At 29.1% G+C, this 24,276-nt stretch overlaps 1 protein-coding gene across 1 annotated transcript in view; it reads right to left on the minus strand.

Annotated features, from left to right (window-relative positions):
* The window catches only part of LOC142317898 (uncharacterized), a 42,986-nt gene extending 22,897 nt beyond the window's left edge, over nt 1-20,089 (minus strand). The window contains exons 1-6 of the mRNA XM_075354437.1: nt 20,014-20,089; nt 19,105-19,253; nt 13,307-13,432; nt 11,014-11,121; nt 4,555-4,683; nt 473-1,309 (exon numbers count right to left, since the gene is read on the minus strand). Coding sequence (XP_075210552.1) covers nt 473-1,309; nt 4,555-4,683; nt 11,014-11,121; nt 13,307-13,387 — 1,155 coding nt within the window. The 5' untranslated portion in view covers nt 13,388-13,432; nt 19,105-19,253; nt 20,014-20,089. The remainder of the gene's footprint in view (nt 1-472; nt 1,310-4,554; nt 4,684-11,013; nt 11,122-13,306; nt 13,433-19,104; nt 19,254-20,013) is intronic.
* Nucleotides 20,090-24,276: the final 4,187 nt, after the last annotated feature.

Consider the following 24,276-nt stretch of genomic DNA (forward strand, 5'->3'; position numbering starts at 1 on the left):
TCATACAAGATCAATGTTATTTGTGAAAATGAATTTGAGAAAAACACATGTAACGTGTGATTTGTATAAGAAATCTCACTTGTGAACTTAACAAATATTGTAAAAATTAAATGACTTTTGTCAAAAGTTACAAATATAATTTTTCTCATTAGTTATGAATATTAAGATGTCGCTTTAAATTAGAAGGCCGATTAAAAACCTTATGGCAGAAATTGCAAACATAAATTTTCTCTTTTGTATGAATATTAAGATGTGATGTTAAATGAGGACTTTGATTAAAAGTTTTCTGACAAAAGCTACAAATATAATTCTTCTCTTTTGTATGAATATTAAGATGTATTTTTAAATGGCTTTTGCGATTAAATGACTTTTGACAAAAGTTACAAATATAATTCTTCTCCTTTGTATGAATATTAAGATGTATTTTTAAATTGCTTTTGCGATTAAATGACTTTTGACAAAAGGTACAAACATAATTCTTCTCCTTTGTATGAATATTAAGATGGTATTTTAAACTGCTTTTGCAATTAAATGACTTTTGACAAAAGTTACAAATATTTTTCTCTTTTGTATGAATATCAAGATGGTTTTTTAAACTGTCTTTGCGATAAAATGACTTTTGACAAAAGTTACAAATATAATTCTTCTCTTTTGTATGAATATTAAGGTGTATTTTTAAACTCTCTTTGCGATTAAATGACTTTTGACAAAAGTTACAAATATAATTCTTCTCTTTTGTATGAATATTAAGATGTATTTTTAAATGGCTTTTGCGATTAAATGACTTTTGACAAAAGTTACAAATATAATTCTTCTCTTTTGTATGAATATTAAGGTGTATTTTTAAACTCTCTTTGCGATTAAATGACTTTTGACAAAAGTTACAAATATAATTCTTCTCTTCTGTATGAATATTAAGATGTATTTTTAAATAGCTTTTGCTATTAAATGACTTCTGACAAAAGTTACAAATATAATTCTTCTCTTTTGTAGGAATATTAAGATGTTGCTTTAAATTAGAAGGATAATTATTTTCTTTCTCTTTAGCATGAAAGTTAATGTCCTTCTTTAAAAAACATTTACATCTGTATCCTTCATTGCAATATTCACAAACCAATTTCTTTCCTTTCTGCTGAGGTAACTCATTTTCACTACTTATATCCTTGACTAAACTTTCTGTTCTTACATCACCATTCGCACAATTACATTCACTGGATTTTTGTTTTATAATTCCATCATATACCGAATTATTTACACATCTCTTACAATTCTTAGTACTTGCAGTGATGGTTAATTTATCAATAATAACCTGTAAAATTAAAAAGTAATTATGAATTAATGTAAAATTATTTCCATTACAATAACATTATTCTATTTTGTAAAAAGCCGCAAAATATGGATAAAAAACTGAATATTTTAAACATATATTCAAAATAAACATCGTTTGGAATATTATTTAATGATTCACAAGTAAAGTTTAATGTAATAAAAAACTTTACTTATCCTATTGCATATCTATACACATAGCTGAAACTTTACAGATTATCTGGGCTAAAGGTATCCAAAACTAATGGCCTATATTTAGGAAATCAGTCCTAATTTCTTAGTAGACTCAAATGATAGCATAAATCTCCAAGAATTGTTCAGTGTACTTTCAATAGTCAGTAGAATATGCATATGATGTGCAGACAAGCTGACTCCAATGTGATTGTAGTCCATCAAGATATTGATCCCACAAAAACCATTCAGTGCATGGTTTGGTTAATGGAGTATCAATCATGTATACATGTTCAACAGTTTGTACAAATTGAATGGAATATCAATTCTTTTACGTCCAAGTTTAACATACTCCAAGGTATGACAAAGAGACAGAAATCATCAAAGGTTTCACTTGTGATGAGACTATGGATCAAGTAAGCGACGCATTCACTGTCCGTCCCATTAACTTTATTAGGCGACGTGGTTATGGACTGCAAATATCTCTTTCTACTGTTCACAACATTACCATAACCACTCAGTTTGCAAGAATACAAGTTAAACTCTTATTTATAGTTAGATATCTTATTTAGTGGTTAGACAACTTTTCATACGTGCAGGATAGTTAGACACTCTGTCAAATTTAATGTACTTAAAACCCCATACAGTAATCAAAAATGAAAGGGACACACCAATAGTCAATGTCTAGTTATGATGAAACAAAAATGGTGTAATCAGACTGATTATTTTCATGGAGCCCACTGTGACAGGGCACATTTATGTCGACCTGTTTCAGAATTTTCCGGTTCCTCAGATCCTGCCAGATTCATTTCCAACAAAATTGTGTCCCACCACACTTATATTGAGATGTTACCAAGTTCCTGAACAACACTTCCCCAGATGTAGGATCAAATGAATTACCAATTGCATGGCCAGCTATATCTTTCAAATATCACTTCTCTAACTTTTTTGCTTGAAATTTCATTAAAAGTTGTAACGAAGAAAGTTTGAGATTTGGACGATTTAAAACAAAAAATTTGAAGGTGTAGGTCTAATAATGAAGCTGATGCTCTTAAACACCTGGCAGGAGTTAGATTATTGTCTAGGCATCTGAAGAGCTACAAAAGGTGCATACACTGAAGTAGACAAATTTACATTAAAACATGGCGAGAGTTGATGTTTATTTAAAAAACGTTACCAAGTTATGTTAACTGGTTCTCTTAATTTTAAGCTGTACTTTTAGACTGGACGCTCTGTAGATTATAGTAAAACGCCATATTCTTCTGTACCAATATATTGTATTTTTATAATAAAAAAAAAACTTGAACAACCCAAGTAAAGAATTACAAAGTAAAAGAAACAACATTTTATTTTTTATTCCAAAAGCCTTTTTGCAGGATCCTGCATATCAGTTGTATATAATACAATTAAATAAAATTACATATTAAACATAATAAAAAATTAAAACTACAATCATATATAAAAAACATATGAAGTCAGTTAAATTAAATAAATACTTCTACTGTAAATAACAAATTAAATTTAAAAATAAAATAAATAGAATAAATTTACGCTATGTAACCTGGAAAGCCAATTTACATTACTGAGTGGATTTAAATCACACTATTTATAAAAATTATGATTATTTTTTTTTTTATCTAAAAATGTGCTGCCATCTGTTGCTGCTTTTAGAAGTGTCATCTTCATATTCTGTCTGAAAGTTGATCAAGTAGGAATCTTTTGTATTTATGTTTAAATATCTGAAAAATGTCTAAACTTTACCTAGTATTATTTAAATTAAATTTCTTGATATTTTCACTACATGGAAATTTTAATATTAAAATTAACTATTTACAATATTTTAATTTTTTATTATGTTTGATATGTAATTTTATATAAATATATTATATACAGCTGATGATGCAGGATCCTGCAAAGGTGCTTTTGGAATAAAAAATAAGGTAAGAGTCATTTCATTTACTTTATAATTCTGTACTCTGGTTGTTCAAGTTGATTTTTTTATTATAAAAATACAACATATATATATATATATATATAATGATCAAACTGAAAAACATGATTTATAATGTATAATTTTATAATAAATAAAATAAAAATATATAATTTTTTGACTTCTTCTAAATTAGCATCCTCTTTTAACAATATATTAAATACATTTTAAAAAAACTTGTAAATAAATCTGATGAAGTGGTGTGCATGCAAGAAACACTAATATATATATATTTCCACACAGGGCAAGAAACTTAAAAACCAAACTGAGAGAGCTTGAACTACAGGTATTTGAGTGTTATCTTTTACACACTGCTCCTATTAGCACTATTATTGGAGGTGTATATTACTACTCTAATCTATTATTGTCTGTTGTAAACTATTCATGCTTCAGTGCAATAATTTTCGAGAACAGTGGTTTCCTTGTCACCACGATTTGTCTAGTGCAATTCTGACTAGACGATTTGCCTAGTTGCAAGTCCTACACTATCAATAACTGAAGGCAAATGTTCACAATAAATAACTGAAGTCATTGACAACAGTTTGCATCAGGTGACTCTCAATATGATTACTTTAGCATTGCTGCATCAGCTGTGCAGGGTGATCACTTCGGATATCTTTTGTCAAAATGTGGTAGATATGTCAAGTCTTTCTAATGTAAACACAAAATTAGATTTTATATTTTTTTCTTTTCATTTACAGATTTTATGTCATAACCATGTTTAGTCTGTACCAGGTCCACTTTAAACTGCCTACCTGATAAATATTGAAACATGAACACTGAATACAATTAACAACAAATCACCCAAAGCCTACTAAAATGTCAACTCCATCAACAGGTTAAAATTCACATACTTCAGTCATTAATGAATTTCAAAAACACACTTTGCTCTCACACATTGACCATTTATCATTCACAAACATCTCAATAAATCGATATTAATTAAAATGAACTAAATACATTACAAACATTTTTTTTAAAAACTAACACATTGAAATATATACATAGTAATGAAATTAAGAAGAGACAAATCTTGTTTGTTACAATAGCCAATAGTTAATACTTACACGACATGGATAAAATACCATCCCATCTTTTGTCTTCACTGTGCGAAAATCTTTTATTCGAAGTTCATTGCTTTTCATATTAAGATTAACCTGTGGTGAAACATCATCATTCAATAAGATCTCAGATTCCTTTTAAAAAAAAGATAAAGAACACAAATTACAAACTAATTAATTTCCAATAAATGTTTTTTAAAATTTTATTCTGACTGGAACTTAGTAATAATACCAGTTATATACAAATCACATATCCTAAAAATAAATATTTTTGGTAGTAAATACCATTAAAATCTATCTTGCTAAAAATTTTAGAAAAATCCAAATATTATGACAAAATTAGGCCAAAAATGAACAAAACTGATTTAATTTTATTTTTATATGAATTTACTATTAATAGAATATTACAATTGTTATTTTTATATATATATATATTATACACTTTATTTTCTCAAAGTGTATGTTGCAAAAAATAACAAAATAGCAAACACATTAATCACAAATTTAATTCTGAGAAAATTAATTTTATAAGTCAATTTAAAACAAATATGGGGGGTTGTTCAAGAAGGTTTTGAAGAATTTTTTTTAAACTTTCAACTTAATTCTCTTGCAATTTGATTCATTTACCCAGATTTTCCAACTCTTTATATCATCAGTATGATGTGATTTGTCCAACTCTGCGAAATAAGCAGTTCTCTCACCTTTGCATAATTAGAAATGAATCTTTGTCCAATGAGCCATTTCTTAAGATTTGGGAGGAGGAAGTAATAGAAAAAAGAGGAAGTAAAAGAAAAGATATATAAAACAAATAGATCATTTAAAGATAGATTTAATGAAGATTTTAAATCATTTAAAAATAGAATAATAGGTTTCTTGAATGTTGCTGACAATTTTATAATAATTTTGTATATTATTTAGTTTTAAACTATTACTTGTGTGGAGCATGGAAATGGAATTTTATAACATATGAAAAATGTCATGCCTGACCAGGATTTGATATGGATCATGATATAGGAATTTTTGCTGATGAATCATAACTATGTATTAATAATATTGTTGACTAAAAAATACCAAAAATACTTATGCAAAAATGTAATTATCAAAGCAGTCCTCTAGTGAACTTATTATCGCAATTATTAATAAGAAAACACCATACACTTCAAACACAATATAAATCTATTTTAAAATTAAATAAAAATGAAATTCATTCAATGTGTGATAAGGAGGGTAAAATGATGTTGAAGTGGGAAGATAAATGAGATGTCTTGGGTTTGACGAATAAACATATAGAGCGTAGAAGTACTTGGGAAAGGAAAGAAGACAATAGTTCCAAATGTTGACAACGATTATATTTTTATAGACTGAGTTGATAAGGTGGATCAAATGCTGAGAGCATATCTATTCAAAAGAAAAAGACAAAACGGGCGATATAAAAGCAGTTCTCCCAACTTTTTAATATCACTGTATTCAATGCTCATAGTTTACATAAGAAAAGTGGTGAGACGTACAATCCTCTTCAATTCAGACAGAAAATTGTTGAAATTCATCATAGTCATTTCCAAAAAAGGTAGGCCCTCTGAGAAGATCCTCTAATTCTCTCTCTGTGTTTAACTTATAATTTCAATTTTTTCAAATAAATCTTCACTTTAATAGGGATTTTTTTTTATCGATCTTAATTTTACTGGTTTTTTTAATTTAACTTTTTTCAATTCATTTAGCAAAAACATATATGTATTAAAACTTATTAAAGTAAATTTTTACCCAATTATCCAGATCCGGCCTTGCAAAGGTTCATCTGGACAATTGGTGTTTTCACTGTATGCAGAATCTAATATCCTTACTTACCACTTCATTTTTAACTTCTAAATTTTCTGTCTTATTCAAGTTGGTGTCTTCAATTGCTAAATGATCTTTTTCGATATCAAGTAGTTCCTCTTTCAGCTGTAGTAAATCTACTTGCTGTAATAAAAAACAAAAAAATGAAACATATTAACAATATTGTTGATACTCATGTACCAAAAATATTTATAAAAAATGTAATTTTTGTAGCAGTTCTCTACTGAGAATTTACACAATTATTAATGAGAAAAACTTCCATAAGCTTCAAAAACAACATGGATCTACCTTATTATTAAGATATATTTAAGAACAAAATATTTGTAATACTCTAAGTTGAGATTTGTTTTTTAATTATACTGTTAAAGTTGAGGAATCTTTATCTAATGATTCCAAAGTTTTTTTAAAAGAAGCTAACAAAAACAATGATAAACCTATTTTAGGTGGCCACAAAGGCGGAGCAAATGTTCTCAACACTGATGAGGCTATTGGCCTATTGGCTTAATACTTTTTCATTATTGACTGAACAAATATTTGTTAAAAATAAAAAATCTTTAAAAACATTTCGAATATTTTTAGAAGTTTAAAATTTGTTTTATTAATTTTTATTTTAAACAAACAATTTATACACAATGTAAAAAGCTAATAGTTATTATATAAATTCTGAACAGTTAAAGAATTTATAAAAGTTATCACTGAGAATGAGCTTAGGCCTGAAGGCATTTTGAAGTAAGAAATTAGAGGCAAGAGTGTTTCTCTAATTCCAGAGGCTGAAAGAATATTCTATCGTACATATAGACATTTATGTAGAGAGAAAAAAAATGGACTATAAAAAGTTTAACCTGCTAAATAATTAATATATACGAGTTCACAAATGAACTGCATGGAATCCAAAATTTACATGCAAGGCCATAATAATGAAAAACAATACAGTAGGATGCCGATTTTCAAGATGTCTGACAAACTGGACTGCTTAAATCCAAATTAAGAAATTAAAGAAAAAATAATACATTATTTGAAAATTAAATCTTCACTTCAACCGGAAATATTTTATTTATGTTTATTTTACTGAATTTTTCAATTGACCTTTTTGCAATTCATTTAGCAAAAACATATATGTATTTTAGCCTTTGTAAAACTTATTAAAGTAAATTTTTACCCAATTATCCAGATCTGGCCTTGTAAAGGTTCATCTGGACAATTGGTGTTTTCACTGTATGCAGAATCTAATATCCTTACTTACCACTTCATTTTTAACTTCTAAATTTTCTGATTTATACAAATTGGTGTCTTCAATTGCTAAATGATCTTTTTTGATATCAAGTAGTTCCTCTTTCAGCTGTAGTAAATCTACTTGCTGTAATAAAAAACAAAAAAATGAATGCTACAAAGTAAAGATTTTTACGATTTTTTTGTATAATTTATTAAATATATAAAATTGCTCCTGTAATTTGCTTAGCATACACATATAGGACAGCCACAGTTAAATTATTACTATTATTATTAGGTGACTTTAATACGCCAGATTTTGCAAAATATTATCAAAAAATGTTTCAACTCATCTTATAGATTTTTCTACAACTTGTAACCTCTTACAATCAAATAATCTGTTAAAACTCTTGTGGTAATTCTCATGAGTTTGTTTTTTCTAATCTTACTGACATATTATGTTAATAATGCTTACAGTAAAACTTTTTATCATGGTAAATATCATTTACCTTAGAGATAATGTTGCCTATGATTTTGAGTTAAATCTTATAGCTAAACAATTCTTACCAGATATTTTTATAACATTCACCATTTACTAAATAGGAGTTTGATTGTAAATGATATTTATTTATTATATTGCCATATAATATTGAAGTTTAAGAGTGAAACAAGGAAACTGAATTTAGTAGCAAATGAAAAATGCAATACCTGACTCGGATTTGATATTTATCACCAATATAGAATTTTTTTTAGAACTGCAACTACATATTAACAATATTGTTGATAATCAAGTACCAAAAATATTTATATATAATGTAATTTTTGAAGCAGAATTTACACAATTATTAATGAGAAAAACTTCCATAATCTTAAAAAACAACATAGATCTACCTTCTTATTAAAATATATTTAAGAACAAAATATTTGTAATACTCTTAGTCAAGATTTATTTTTTAATTATACTGTTAAAGTTGAGGAATCTTTACGCAATGGTTCCAAAGATTTTTTTAAAATAAGCTAACAAAAACAATGATAAATCTATTTTAGGTGCCCACGAAGGCGGAGCAAATGTCCTCAACAATGATTAGGCTAAGGCCATGTCGCAGGTCCCAGGGCATCTAAACGCAGGATATTAGTGTCTACGGTGGTGTTGGATATATAGCCGATACTATTGCTATCACATACAATATTGTATGTGATGGCGGTAAGGTGGGAGGCCTTCAGACTGAACAGCAAGTATAGGAAGTTGGCAATCAGGGTAGCCCAATTATATAGGACAGTTTCCTTGGATGCTTCACTAGTGGTGGTGTGAATGCCACCATTGGTCCTCATAGCCAAGGAAAAAAGGGACAGGATCACAGAAGGCAAGGACCCGTATGTTTATTGAATAGCAGGAGGTGGAAGAATCCAAAAGGACATTAGAGCTATATTTTGATCCCAGAAGTAGCTGCTGTATTGGTCAATAGACCATATGTCATTTGGGGTCTACGTCTGCAGGATTGGAAGGAGGTGTACAGATCAATGTCAGTATTGTGAAGAAACTAACACAATGGAGCGCATCTTTTTCATGTGTCCCAGGTGGAAGGAACAATTGGCATGTGATGGTTTGGACTCGCTTGGGGGTCATGCACTTGATGCTCTTGTTCGGTGAGAGTTGGACCATGTGTTCACAGTGGATTCTGGTCGAATATTTTTCAGTCGACTGAAAAATATTACAAAAATAATGAGTAATATTAAATAAAATTTGAACACTTTCTTTCCGAATATCTTGTTAAAAAATTTGGAGATGTATATACACCAGAAAAAATTTCAGCAGATGATGAAAGTTTACTGGAAAGGTAGGCTAAATTTCATTCACTTTATTAGAATAAAAAGAGCACACTTTGATATTAAGACATTTCAGAGTCAGAAACTGGATATATATAAATAAAATTTGATAGCATACGTAGATGCAGGCACACAAATTGTAAAAACTCCTAATCATGGCTACACCACTTTTATTGTCATTACTCTTTTTGAAACTAGTAACCAACTAGTGAACAATAAAGCTACCCCATGAACGTCCAATTAAATGAGGATGATATGTATGACATGTTAACAATGTGTAGTCTTGTACACTCAGGCATAACATTCCTGTGACATATGGTTTATTGAACCCCAACAATCAAAGTCTATAGGTATCCATGGTTTAGATTTTAATTGTCTATAAAAGCAACTAAAGCTTTATTTTACAAAAGCAGCAAAATTTATTTGTTCTGAATGAATACATAAAGTTGTTAAAAACATCTATTCATATGTTAAAAACAGCTGCTGGGTTGTGTATGAGATTTTTCACTCATTTTCTTAATTCTGCATGCCAGCAATCTGTTAATTTTTTTCAAATTAAAAATCTTTTTGGGTGAAATTAAAACTAATTTAATATATATTATTAGAATTAAGCTTCACTTTAACAAAGCAGTATTTGCTGATAATACTTCCTATCTCTATCTATACTATTACATAGAGGCAGAGGATTTTTGTTTGTTTGGGTTAAACAAAAAAACTCCTTAATCAATTTCAACTAAATTTTTACCCACATTTCTCAGCATAACTGAGGTTTTTAGATATGTGTTCAATCTCAAAAAAAAATATGAATATATATCTGTAGTAGTAGAGATTTTCCGGTTGAAGCACAATCTTTAATGAACTGTGAGTCATCACTGTGTGAGGTGAGTTTGAACTGAATGCATCATATCAGTCGACTGAAAAATATTACAAAAATAATGAGTAATATTAAATTTTGAACAATTTCTTTCTGTTTAACAATAATGACCTTCCCTTGGGGACTGCATGTGAGGCTAGAGTGGTGAGGTATATGAACACCTCATGGGAGACTAGCCCAATCATTACTACGAACTGGTAACAAACGGGGTGCCCCTGGGGAAATTTTTTGGAGGTGCAATGTGGTGCTCTTATATCAGAAAACAATAAACCGATTTTGAAAATTCAAACTGGGAATATATATATAGTTTGTCTGTTTGCTCATGCATCATGTGAGACGAACCTGACTGACTGATTACTTTCAAATTTCAGAATATAATTGTGTTACCCCAGAGAAGGTTTTAAGCCATTAACCGAGGCCCTAGCTCCCTTGAACATTAAGATATTAAAAATATTCATTATTTCTTCACTCCCAAGATGGGTGAAGTTGTGAATTAAGGAAATTCATTAAGGAAAAGATAGATTTATTCTTTTACTTCATTACTGAATATTTCGGCCGCCATTGCAAAGAAATAAGTTATAAATTTTTCATCGTCAAAGGCATGTGTACTTTAGTTACCATAGTTCCTATTACCTATATTTCATAATTTAGTTTCTTTTTCAGGTTTCTGTCCAACCTCACCATGTATGTTACAATATCCAATAATTATAAATACTTACATGACCTGGATAAAATTCCTCCTCTTCTTCTGCCTTTACAGTGTGTACATCATTAATTTTAAGATTAATCCGAGGTGGAATGTCATTATTTAATGAGATCTCAGATTCCTATAAAAATAAGATGAAAAAACCTTACAAAAATGTTGAAATTTATTAATATTCAATAAAATATCTTTTTTTATTCTGATAAACTTAATTATACCATTGTAAATTTGTCTATTATCAAGATATACTGTCATCATAAAATAGATTAAAGAAATACAAATTATAAGATAAAAAGAGATGCGATCAAAGTCTATATTAACTGTTTATATAAAACACATGAAATAATGTTACAGTAAATATTAAAAATGAAAAAATTACAAAAAGATAATCCACAATTCAGAGAGCGCTATTGAAAATTATTTTGAGCATATATTTAAACACATTTTGATTAGAATGCAGATACAGTGTTATTTTATAATTATTATTATTTAAAAATTCATCAACAGAGGAATGTTGTTTCCATAAAAGAGAATATTTAATTTTATTTAAAATAAATTGGTGGGAAGATTTTTCATACGATTCACCAATTCAGAAGGACATTAAGGCTCTTCTTCCTGTAAGTTGAAGTTATGAAAAGACAGTACTGTTGTCTGGTTACGTTTCTAAATTTCCCTTTAATTTTACTAAATTATAAAAGTAAACCCTATAAAATTTCTTATAATGATATTTTATTAGCTGTCAATAACACACAGGAAATTACCGAAATTGAAGATTTAAAATACCCAGAGGAGATTATTGAAGTCGAACATCTCTGAAAAAGAAGCCGTTAGGTCCATACACAGTAAAGTGGCTAATCTATCAATTAACTAAACACCTGCAGCAGAAAATTAATATCACTGAATGCTAAAATAAGGCACTACTGAACAGTCATTTGTTCAGAAGCTCTATGTCTGACTGAACATCTGACATTTGACAACTTCTAATAGACAAATGAATGAACAATATTAAAAAAAAGGTCTTTCAGCCCATCAAAGACAGAAAAGAAGACAATAATGAACATGGAGAAAGTGTTCGATTTAATCAGAAAAAGAAAAATCACCTTTTATGGTCATCTACAAAGAATGAACCCTAACAAACTATTTCTACACCTTAAAAATCAAAAAATAATAACAGAAAAATACATCAAAGAACATTTACTATGACAATTGCAAAATATTTCAGGTTTCCAGGGGAAAAAACTGTAGAAGAAATATTTCTTACCTGGACAGAAGAAAAAAGTAAAATACTTAAAAATAATGAAGGAGATATGAAAGAAAAAGTAACTGAAAAAAGGAAATAACAGGAACGTAAAAGCAATTAGATTAGACAAGCGAGATTAAAACTACAATTCAACCAAACATAAATCATGTAAACTTATGACACCAAATACTGATAATTAATAGCAAGTTATTTAACCCCCTTCATAGTTTTTGATGAAATAACTCATCAAATAACTACCCTGATAAAAATTTCCTTGACGAAATAATTCGTCATTCACTTTTTTGCTGAGAAGTGCCACTGAAGAAATAACTCTTCATTTTGAATTGACACATTTTATTGGGTTACTGTAACATATGTGAGTCTAGTTCCATTTTTACTCTTATTTAATGCTGAAGCGGTAGTATCATATTGTTTCTCTATTCTATATGTCCTAACAATGTATATTCATTATTCTGGTTATTTTTTTAAAAATAAATTAGTTGACATTCTTTATGTCAAAGATTTATTTTTAAAAAAAACTACTAAACCAGTTTTTGAGGTTTCACCTGTGGAAACAGACTGATAATTAAGAGATGCTTTTGTTTGTAGGTGTATATATGCTATCAGGAATTACCTGAAAGCCACAAACTGAAAGTTATTACACAAACAATCTCCTTTTTACAACTCTTGGATTTGGAAAAGTTGTAGCCTAAAGAATCAAACTTTTATTGTATTTCCTCAATTTTACTCATAATGATAATAATACTAATAAATCACCAAAAAATAAAATTGATTATTGACTATCTTGTTAAAACATTCAGAGATGTATATACACCAGAAAAAATTTTAGCAGATGATGAAAGTTTACTGGAAAGGTAGGCTAAATTTCATTCACTTTATTAGAATAAAATGAGCACACTTTGATATTAAGACATTTCAGAGCCAGAAACTGGATATATGAAAATAAAATTTGATAGCATACGTAGATGCAGGCACACAAATTGTAAAACTCCTAATCATGGCTACACCACTAATATTGTCATTACTCTATATAAAATCTAACACTTACCACTTCATATTCAACTTTTACATTTTCTCGTTTAACTAAGTTAAACTCTTCAATTGTTAGAGATCTGTGTTGATTATTCATAATTTCAAGCAGTTCCTCCTCTTTCAGTTGTACTGAATCTATTTTCTGTAATAAAAAACAATAAATAAATGCTACAAAGTAAATATGTTTATGATTTATTGTACAATTTATAAAAGAAAAATAAATTGTACATGTAATTCGCTTATCATACACAAACAGCGCAGCAACAGTTAAATTATTATTAGTATTAGGTGACTTTACTGTGCCAGGTTTTGTATGGAAAACCTAAGAAATGTTTCTTTTGCTAAATGTTGCCATACAAATCTAAATATTAAAAATGCTGTTACTCACCATATAAATGGGTGTTGAAAACAACACTACCTTACAAGATGATGTTGTTTTTTACAAATTGTAAGCTTCTGCAATCAAATAATTTGTTAAACTGTTCGAGTAATTCTCATGATTTATTTTTTCTAATCTTACTGACAGTAGTGTTAATATTGCTTACGGTGAAATTTTTTATCATGATAAATATAATTTATCACGATCATCAGAGATAATGTTACCTAAAATTTTGAAATCTAATTTTATTTCTCATAAATACTTAACAGATTATAAAAATATTCATCTTATAATAGTCAGAATTTACTAAATAAGAATATATGATTACATTTTCTCATAAAAATTGATTGTAAACAATATTAATTTTTTTTATCGCAATATAAGCATGAAGCTAGTGCATGGAACATGGAAATGTCACTTTATAGTGTATGAAAAATGTCACACCTAAGCAGGATTTGATATTGATCATGAATATAAATTTATTCATAAGCTACAAAAACAATATAAATCTACTTTAATTAAAAATGAAATTCATACAGTGTGTGATAAAGAGGGAAAAATAATGTTGACAACTAAATTCATATTAGACTGTGTAGAATTAATATGGAAAGGAAAGAAAGCAATGGTTTTAAATGTTGTCAAAGGGTTATTAAATATATATGTATACTTTTTATTCCCTTAATGTGTATGTTGCAATTTGTTCAAGTAGTTAACAATAAAACTACCCTACCATGGGCCAATTAGATGAGAATGATATGTAAACAATGCGTAATCTTGTACACTCAAATCTCTGCTACAGAGGAATTATTTTTTATCAGTGTTTATTTTACTGGAGGTTTTTAACTGAATTTTTGCAATTCATTCAGGAAACACACACGCGCACACACACACACACATACATTAAGGAATTTATTAATCTCAATTATAAAAGTAAATTTCCACACATAGAAACTTTTTTTTGTTTTTCCACCATATTTATTTTTTGTTACATTGTACAAATTTACATATATTCCAAATATCTTTCTGGGTCAATCCATTTAATGTGACCCAAGGGTTGACACTAATTCAAAAAAAATTCATCTCACCCACTTGATTTCCACATGTCTCAGGACCTTAAAAAAAAGTCCTTTTTTTTTATTTAAGCAGTTTACCTGTGGCGGCCATTTTTGTTATGGTACACACACCTATTTTTGTGATTGTAAGGGTTTATGAAAACAATCGTAACTAAAAAACTGTTAGTCTGGAAAGAATGAACCAAAAAGCAATATATTCATATTTTTTCAAGGTGAAAGAATGGACTAGCGGTTACTTTCCTATCTCTCTTCTTTCTACGAGAAAATTACCGATAAATTTGATCTTGAAAAACAGTGAAATTTTACTTTTGGTAATTTATTTTGATGAGGCGAGGATGCCAAACACAGTTTGAATTATTTTTTTACATGTAGGTATTGTTAGTAGTTTTACCACAAATAATATCAATAGTGATATAATACTTAACCCTACATTTTTGAAAACTAATCTTTTTACATGATTTAAGTTTTGGCTTCAAATAATTTTGACGGGCTGGTAATAAAAATTTCAAATTTGCACCGCTTGCAGTGTTTTTGTAGATGTTTATGGAAAATAAAATAGTTTCTTGTGTACTGTGCCAATAAAAAAATTATAACTTATCAAAAATCATGAAAAACTTGCTACAAGCAATACAATTTTGATTTAATAAAAGGGATTTCTTGTCTTCTTGGCGATTTAATATTTTTATACTTAATACTACAGTTGAAATAGACTTGTTTGAACCATTCAATTGCAGTGCTCATGTTATAACAGGCGCTTGAATTAATTTCCAGTCATCAGGAAAATTCATGCTGCAACATGCTCATTTATGCTTGTTGCATCATTTAGCTTTGCAGTTACAGACTGGTGTGTCTGACATTAGTCGGTGACCTGTTCACATCTTTACCAAGTGTCACAGATTTTCCAAATTTAAATTTAGTACCTGGTAAGTATTTTTCTTTTAACTGTTTCAAAAGTATTTTTTCTCAGCAGAACAAAGATCTACACGAATGTAAAAACCAAGAGCAATATATTGCCCCACATCACAAAATTGAACGATTGGATGTTGGTTGTAGCATTTTGGGTGTATCACTTCCATAAAAATTAATTAAAAATTAAGGTATTAGAAGCTACCATAAATATGTTCCTGTGTCAAAAGGCATTGTAAGATGTTACTTTACTTCAGACTCCAAGGACTAAGAAGATCATCTGGTGACTATCAATGGTGGATAGAAGTGGTAGATATTAGCCTTGAAAATGATGATCTGCAGGTTCATTTTTCCAAGAGACATATTAGAAGAGATATCACAGCTATTGTTTAACCACACTAAACAATAAACTTTCATTGCTACAAAAACAGGCTATTTCATTGAAGAATTACTAAAATTTTGCTACAATTTAGTTTTTCTTCGTTAGAATTTTATTTTGGTGAACAAAAATACACCAATATATAAAGATGAATTCTTGAAAAAAAGATGTGGGCTACTCATTGAGATCTCAGTTTGGGAAGTTTTACAAATATTTTTAAATCAAAATTGTTTTAGGTTACTGTTATTGGTTAATTTATAATTAAATTACTGAAAAAAACTATTACTATAACTAATGTAAGTAATAAAAAGCAATTTTAAAAAATATTGAAAACATTTACTTCAACAGCACAGGCGCTAAATATAAAAATATATAAAAACTGTCAAGTGCAAAGAAGACAACAAACAAACCCCCTCGGAGAACTTATTTAGAGAGTCAAAATCATATAGCTTTTAACAGGGTTTTCATGATTTTTGAGAGGTTATAATTTTTTAATAGTACAATACACTATTTTATTTTCCATAAAAATCTACAAAAACACTGTAAGCTGTCCACATTAGAGATTTTTATAGCTAACCCCATGAAAGTTATTTAAAGCCAAAATTTAAATTTTTTGTAAAAAAATTAGTTTTCAAAAAATCATAAAAATTTAGGGGTATGTGTATCACCATTAATATTATTTATGGTAAAACTACTAACATATACCTACATATAAAAATAATAATTCAAACTGTGCATGCCATCACTGCCTCTTGAAAAAAAAATGACCATAAGTGAAATTTCTGTATTTTTCATGTTCAAATTTATTGGTAATTTTCTCACAGAAAGACGAGAGATATGTAAATAAACCACTGAAACAATCTTATACCTTGAGAAAATATGAATAAATTTTTTTTGTTTTATCCTTTCAGGACTAATGGTTTTCTTTAGTTATGAATCTTTTTGTAAGCCCTTACAATCACAAAAATAAGTGTGCGCACCGTAACAAAAATGGCCACCACAGGAAAAATGCTTAAATAAAACTGTTATAAATTAGTTATTAAGACTGTATAAACTAAATAACTTTCGCAGTGAAGGAACATACGAAATTCTCCTGACTTACTAAAAAAATTTAAAATAATACTTTTAAGGTCCTGAGACATGTGGAACCAAGTGGGTAAATTTCAATTTTTTTTTTTGAATTGGTCAAACCATCCTTGGCTCACATCAAATGCATTGACCCATCCCTCATTTTGAAATACATGATGGTAACTAAAATTGGCTGAATCCATTTAGTTAAAAAATAACTGCAGTTTCCAATAACACCTTCATTTTTTGTGTGATTTTTTTTAACAGATATACAACAGTTTAAACGCAAGTAGCATCTTCCATGGCGACAACTACAGTAATACAGTAATATTGTTGAATGTCATGTACCAAAACTACTTATAAAAAAAAATTAATTTTCGAAGCAGTTCTCTAGTGAAATTATTATCGCAATTATTAATAACAAAAAATTCCATAAGCTTCAAAAACGTAATCTATTTATTATTAAGAATTATTTAAAAAGAAATTGTATGCAATACTCTTTGTCAAAGATTTTTTTTTAAATTTGCTAATAAAAATGACAACAGCAGATCTTATCCATCTTGTACGCTTTTTGAAGTGAGTATGCTAATAAGGGCGCCAATATTATATAACCTTTTCGCTTAAAAATGTGAAAGTGTATAGATTAACGATTTTTCCTTAACTAAAATTACATTTAACTGTAACGATTCCTGCATTATTTTAACTGAGAATGATACTGAAAAGCCATTTGAGTTAATGATAACTCTTTCATAGGCCCAGAATATAATCATCCTCTTTTAGTGAAGAAACGCTCTGTCTTTTTTGTACAGTTTTTAACTAAGCTCTTCAATCATTCTTTCATATCTTGAATCATTTTATACTGATTTTCGTTGTGCCATTGGTGTAGTTAATATCAAATTACTTATTAAAAAACTTGCTGCGTGTGGATTTTATAATAAATTGTTGTCTTGGATATATCCATTTCGTACAAACAGAATTCCTTATGTTAAAATTGATAATTTTATCTCTAAGCCTATTTATGTTAGATATGGATTAAGACAAGGCATGCATTTGGGTTCTCAAATTTTCCTTGTATTTATAAATTACTGTTTATTCATATGCTATTCGCATTTTTTAATTTTTTGCAGATGATATATGAAATTGTTTAAGCCGACTACAAATCTAGTTGATATTCAATTACTTCCGATCAACTTGAACTGTGAGCAAAAATAGTATTTCTGCTAACTTTAAAAAAATTAATTTCATATTCAATTTGGAAGGTTTGAAAATGTTGATATAATTGTGCAGCTGAATAATATAAAATAATACTGCAATACAAAAGGTATCTTCTATTAAAGACTTAGCTGTATGTTTTGATAGCAAGTTATCCTTCAATGAATAAACTGGTAATACTGTAAGTCACTAAAAATGATAAATTTTATTAAGAGACTATACAAATTTTTATTAAAATTTTAGGTCATGCATCTATGAAGTACTAAATTAAAATTAATAAGCTCTGTTGTATGGTGACCTTTTGCTGACTTGCAATTAAAATTACCTGAAATACCACATAGAATTTTTTTTACATGTGCTGCATATAAAATCAGTGATTCTATGCCAATTCTATGATTCTATTACCAATCATAACTTTATTCATATCTTTAATTTGTTAAAAATACCAAGAATTGAGAGATTTCTGATCAGGACAGATTTAATATTTGCTACTAAAATTTTTAGTAATTATTTTGAGTATCCTAATTTATTGCAGTTTTTTAACTTTCATATTAACTACATTGATTGGTATAATTTTCAAAATTTTCATGGTTCACATAGATTATCTATTACTATGTCACCTATACTATGTAAAGTACACTTAATACCTTAACCTTTTCAAGAGCTATTCTAACTTATGAATGATAATTTTGTTCTGTAATTATGTTGGTTTTTTAATATGATTTTGTATTCATGGGTTTCATGCCTGTCTATATCAATTAAATAAATAAATACAATTTAAAATTTAACATACTTACCAAATAGCAATTGTACAGTCTTTGTTTTAGGGTAAAAATAGAAAATTAGGCCACAACAGCAAAGACAATTGCAAAATTCCAGCAAGTACTTTAAACGATCATTAAACTACCAAGAAGCCAAGGTAACAATTCAATTCAAAATCTTGCAACTGAAAAATCCAAACAAAATAATTAAATCAAAATATGCAAAATCAGCCAGAAATTAAATAACAAGGTAGCAAGGGTTAATTTTACTGCAGCAAATTACAGAAACAATCATGAAAACAACAGATGAAACAGAATGAAATAACGACAAAGGTATTTCCTTCTTACCTTTGACAAACAAAATCCTTTCAAAATATTACTGAATTAAATCAAACACTTAACAACAATACTAAATAGACTCTTCCAAACACCTCTCATAGACAGCTTTCTTATAATTCCTTAATGACTGTTCTTTATGTTTTATAGTGGCTTGAATGAGGTTATATTTGATATTGATTCATTTGTGATGGCACTATTAAATAATTACTCTGAAGATGAATTTTTAATTAAATTAAAAAAAATATTTTTTCTGCATCCTGATCACCTTGCTATTTCTTATTAATATATTTACCTAACATTATTTCATGTGTTTTATTTAAATAATAAGTTAAAAAAAAATAAGACATCATGAAAACTAGAACTAAAGATCTCCCAGTTATAAGATTTGAACACTCACTATACCACTTGGTTCCTCAAATTATGTATGTATGTATATATATATATAAGGCCAACCTTTGTAGACGCGTTAACCACTAGACCAGACCGGTGGGTTAAAATTAGAACAATTTACATGACTGGTTAAAGTTCACACCAATAATTGATCAATACAAAAAATTCAAACTTAAATTCTATTGATTTATATTTGAATAGCATAACATTACTTACTTAGTCAGATAAACAAAGTAAACACCAAGTACACAATAACAAAATTACAACATCTACTACAACTCTTCCTAACAACGCTTTCCCACAAATTGATCAGTGATGCCAACACATGCAATTGTATACTTTAATACATACGACCTCTGGATATAATCTTGGAAAAAAATATACATACATAAAAATAATATACATACGTATAATATTGCACAACATACTTTTTTATTTGCACAAAATAATTTTTCATTCACGGAAAAGTTAAGTGGTTTAATGTAAAAATAAAAAATGTACTGAAATTTTCATAAAATTCTTAGAAGCGATTGTAATTTATTAAAATAAAAAAAATATTAAGCCAGCATTTAATAATAATAACAATGTTCTCATATACTTGTTAGGAGATGTTTATTGGTCCCAGATATCTTGAAACATGAACATCTTTGTACGCGCATCGCCGACAAAATACAGAATGCATCACCCTAAATCCGAAGTGAAATGTCTAAATATCTCTTAAAGAAAATGATAGAGGCCTCCTCGACCTAAAATCACTTTGTAACAGACACATTGCTTCAATGAAGTGATATTTTCTCTCCATATCTGAAACATCATCATTGGACAAAGCAGTAGTTGCATCTGACAAGGGTTACTCCCCTCTAAATCTGAACGTTGACAATTTCTACATAGTATCATTACAACTAGACATAGGATCCAAGCATGGAAATCTAAGGCGCTCCACGGTAGATTTGTCCATTCCCACGAAAATGCTAATAAGGTCGCATAAACGCGTTGGCTGAGGGACGGACTTCTATTTAGAGAAACTGAAGGTTTTTACATGCCATCCAGGATAAGGTCGTTGCGATGAACAATTACAAGCAGTTCATAGAAAATCAGTGATGAGTGCGGGATGTGTCACCAATTATCGGAGACAATTGATCATTTTATAACTGAGTGCGCCAGTCTGGCTGACAAGGAAATCTGCATCACCACGATCTTACATTAAACACTGTTCATCAGGCGTTCGCGTTGAAATTAGGACTCGTAGATGACAGAGAGCAGTGTCCTTGTTATGAATATAAGGCGAGGACTGTGCTGGAAAATGAGCACTATAGACTGTGTTAGATCTCTCGGTAAATACTGATAAAATTATTGCTGCGAATAGGCCAGACGTGGTTCTCCACAACATTAAAGAAAAGACTGCTCTTCTCATTGAAATCTGATCACAATATTATTAAGGCTGAGTAGATAAAATAACTAAGTACAACCCTCTGGCAATAGAGTATAAGGAAATTTACAGACTGAACTCAGTAAAGTCATTCCTGTTGTGATAACAGCAACTTGATTGATTAATAAAAATTCGAAGAAGTGGATAGAAAAGGTTGGCCTGGATCCTATACTAAACATTCCAAAAGATCGTTAATTCTGGAGAAGTGTAGGATTGTACAGACTATGTTAAATGTACCACATCACTAAATGAGGTACGCCTCAATGGCCTCTCGTACTGGAGTTCCGGATGTGAAATATCGCTGAGATGAAAAGATAATAATAATGTTTTCGTTATATATAAAATTAATACAAAAATGTAGTAATTGAACATAATTCAAATAACACTGTCGTTAATAAATTAAACAAGTAATAATTTTAATTATTTCATAGCTTTATTTCCATGACGGTCTTAGATGATATTAATTTAAAAACACATACTTCCGTAACAACAAACCGAACAAAATTTATTATCTTTTTTTTAATAAAAAATATGTACTTCAGATATATTATAAGAGTTTATTTGTTTTTTTTTTTTGGTGTAGGCTCTTATCATCTAAACTCCCTCCCCCACAAATAACTCTTGAAGACCGGTCCTGTCAGAAAGTGGTCGGCAAGGAAGACAGTGGAGCCCACAGGTACCGATAGAACTCGTACATCCGCATCAGGCCTCTCCTTACTCTTTTTCTTTTTATCCTCCGTAACCAATGTAAGGTATTACTTCATTGTATATATATGAATGTAAATGAAATGTAGTCTTGTACAGTCTCAGGTAGACCGTTTCTGAAATGTGTGGTTAATTGAAACCCAACTACCAAAGAACACTGGTATCCATGAACTATTGTTCAAATTCACATAAAAGTAATTGCCATTCCTAGGATTTGAACTTGGATTCATCCACTTGAGACACACTAAGATCACGTGCTCAACATCATCAAGGGTGTCACAATATAAACACAAATCTTACTTGCTACCCTTGTGAGCAGATACAACCTGAAGCAGCGATGACCCAACAGCAACTGAGTAAGGAAATAGTTTACCTTGCAGCTGTTTCACACTGGTGTCAGATGACATTATTAAGCGGTTTATTTTTTAAATCTGTATAAACATATTTTGAAATATGTTAAAAATAAATATCAACTGATATAAACTTTTTTAATGCAAGTAGATATCTATAATTTGATTGTTCATGATAATGTATAAATGAGGTGAATGAATGTTTGTAAATGTCTTGAAGGAGAGAAGCTCAACAGCAAATGTTAACAAATATTTACTTCATTCTTCTCTTAAATGATTTATTCTTAAAAATCTTGAATTTTAAAAAAGGTCAGTAGAATGTAAGTGGCAAAAATGGTTTAAAAGGTTAATTGTCAGAACATTTGAATGATTGTTGGGTTTTGATTAAAAAATTGAGATTTCATCTGTTACTCTAAGTATGAGGAGAGTTATGTACATTGTTATTTGTAATGGACCAAGCTAAATCTCTGAGCTGTGAAAATTTTAAACGTAAATAATTACATTGGATTTTATTAATATGCCTAGTAACCGGCTGCCATTTAAGTCCTGATTGGATTAGGGATGGCTTGGTAAATAATAATCTTTGAACTAGAGACTTTGAAGAACCCTTTTACATAGATTTTGTTTATCTTTTCTGGTGTCAAGTCCCTTAGTCATTCATTACACCATCATTCTGTACCTTTATCTTTGAATCTGTCTTCTCCAAGGTATTTCATGGGTTTTAACTTGATGCCGGCTGTGCATGTAGCTATTATAATTACAAGGTCATCCAGAAAGAAACCAAACATTTGATATTCCATATCATCATATTTGCCTATTCATTATTTCACTAGTGGTGGTGTGTCATTACAAACAAATAAAATATTATTTTTAAAGAATCCTACTTGGTTTTTAGAAATAAAATTTTGTTTGTCATGATACTTGGTTTTGTTTCCAGTCTGCAAATATGTCTATAATGAGATTGTACATTTTTTCTTATATAAAAAAAAGATTAAAAGTTAGGAAGAGCAACTTGTTTGTGTAATTTTGCTTTAAATTTGGAAGATACTTATAGAACCTGATGAATTTGGATCTAAATTTACAAATTTCATTATAAATGAAACTAACTATAACAATATATATGTGTTACTTAAAATAATGGGTAACGGGTTTTTTATGTACATTATTCATGTTGTTAATAAATATTTAAGCGTAAATTAAGTTTTATCATAACCGCTGATGAGTTTATTTGATAAAACAAAGTATTCCAAGAATTAATTAATGTCTGACTATTTGAGGTTACAATAATATAATTATTAAATATACTAAAAAAATTTCTTGAGTAGTTTAATGACTTTATTTTTTCATCTTTGGATTAATTTTTAATAAAATATTTATAATAGAATCCTTTAATATAGTCATTGTTTTAAAATTAAGAAAAATAATATTCTCTGTTTTATGTGTTCACTGAACGTTTTTCTCTTACTCTGATTCTTTTCTTTTAGTTATCAATTTGAGAAAGAACGGTAAGAAAAATCTCTCCTTTTCATGTGGAAGGTTCTGAATTCAAATCCCAGTTATTTTTTATATGACGGGCTAAGAAATGCTACTATGCCAGAGGAGGTAACTTAAATAGTGCAGGAGGTGCTTGATGAGTATTAGACGGAAAGCACTGCCGGAAGTAAGGGAGTCTACTGATGGTGCGAGGAGGTAGCAAAGCTACATAGTGAGTGCCTCAGAGCAAGAAGGCGACTGCAGAGGTTGTTAAAGGGTGGTGACCACCCAGGCATCTTTCATGCTAGAGGGATACTTAATGAAGCCAGGCGTCTGTGTAGAGCAGATATTAATTGGGCTAAGAGAGCTAAGCAGGCTGACCAGCTCAGTGAGGTTGATGGTGACATGTGGGGCAGCAGCTACAAGATAGTAATGAAGAAGTTTGGTTGTTCCCTCCCCGTTCTGGCATGAGAGTACCTGGTGGATTGTTTGGAAAAACTATTCCCAAAGGCTATCGTGTGC

The sequence above is a fragment of the Lycorma delicatula genome, chromosome 1 (genome assembly GCF_047948215.1).
Source record: "Lycorma delicatula isolate Av1 chromosome 1, ASM4794821v1, whole genome shotgun sequence".
Lineage (NCBI taxonomy): Eukaryota > Metazoa > Arthropoda > Insecta > Hemiptera > Fulgoridae > Lycorma > Lycorma delicatula.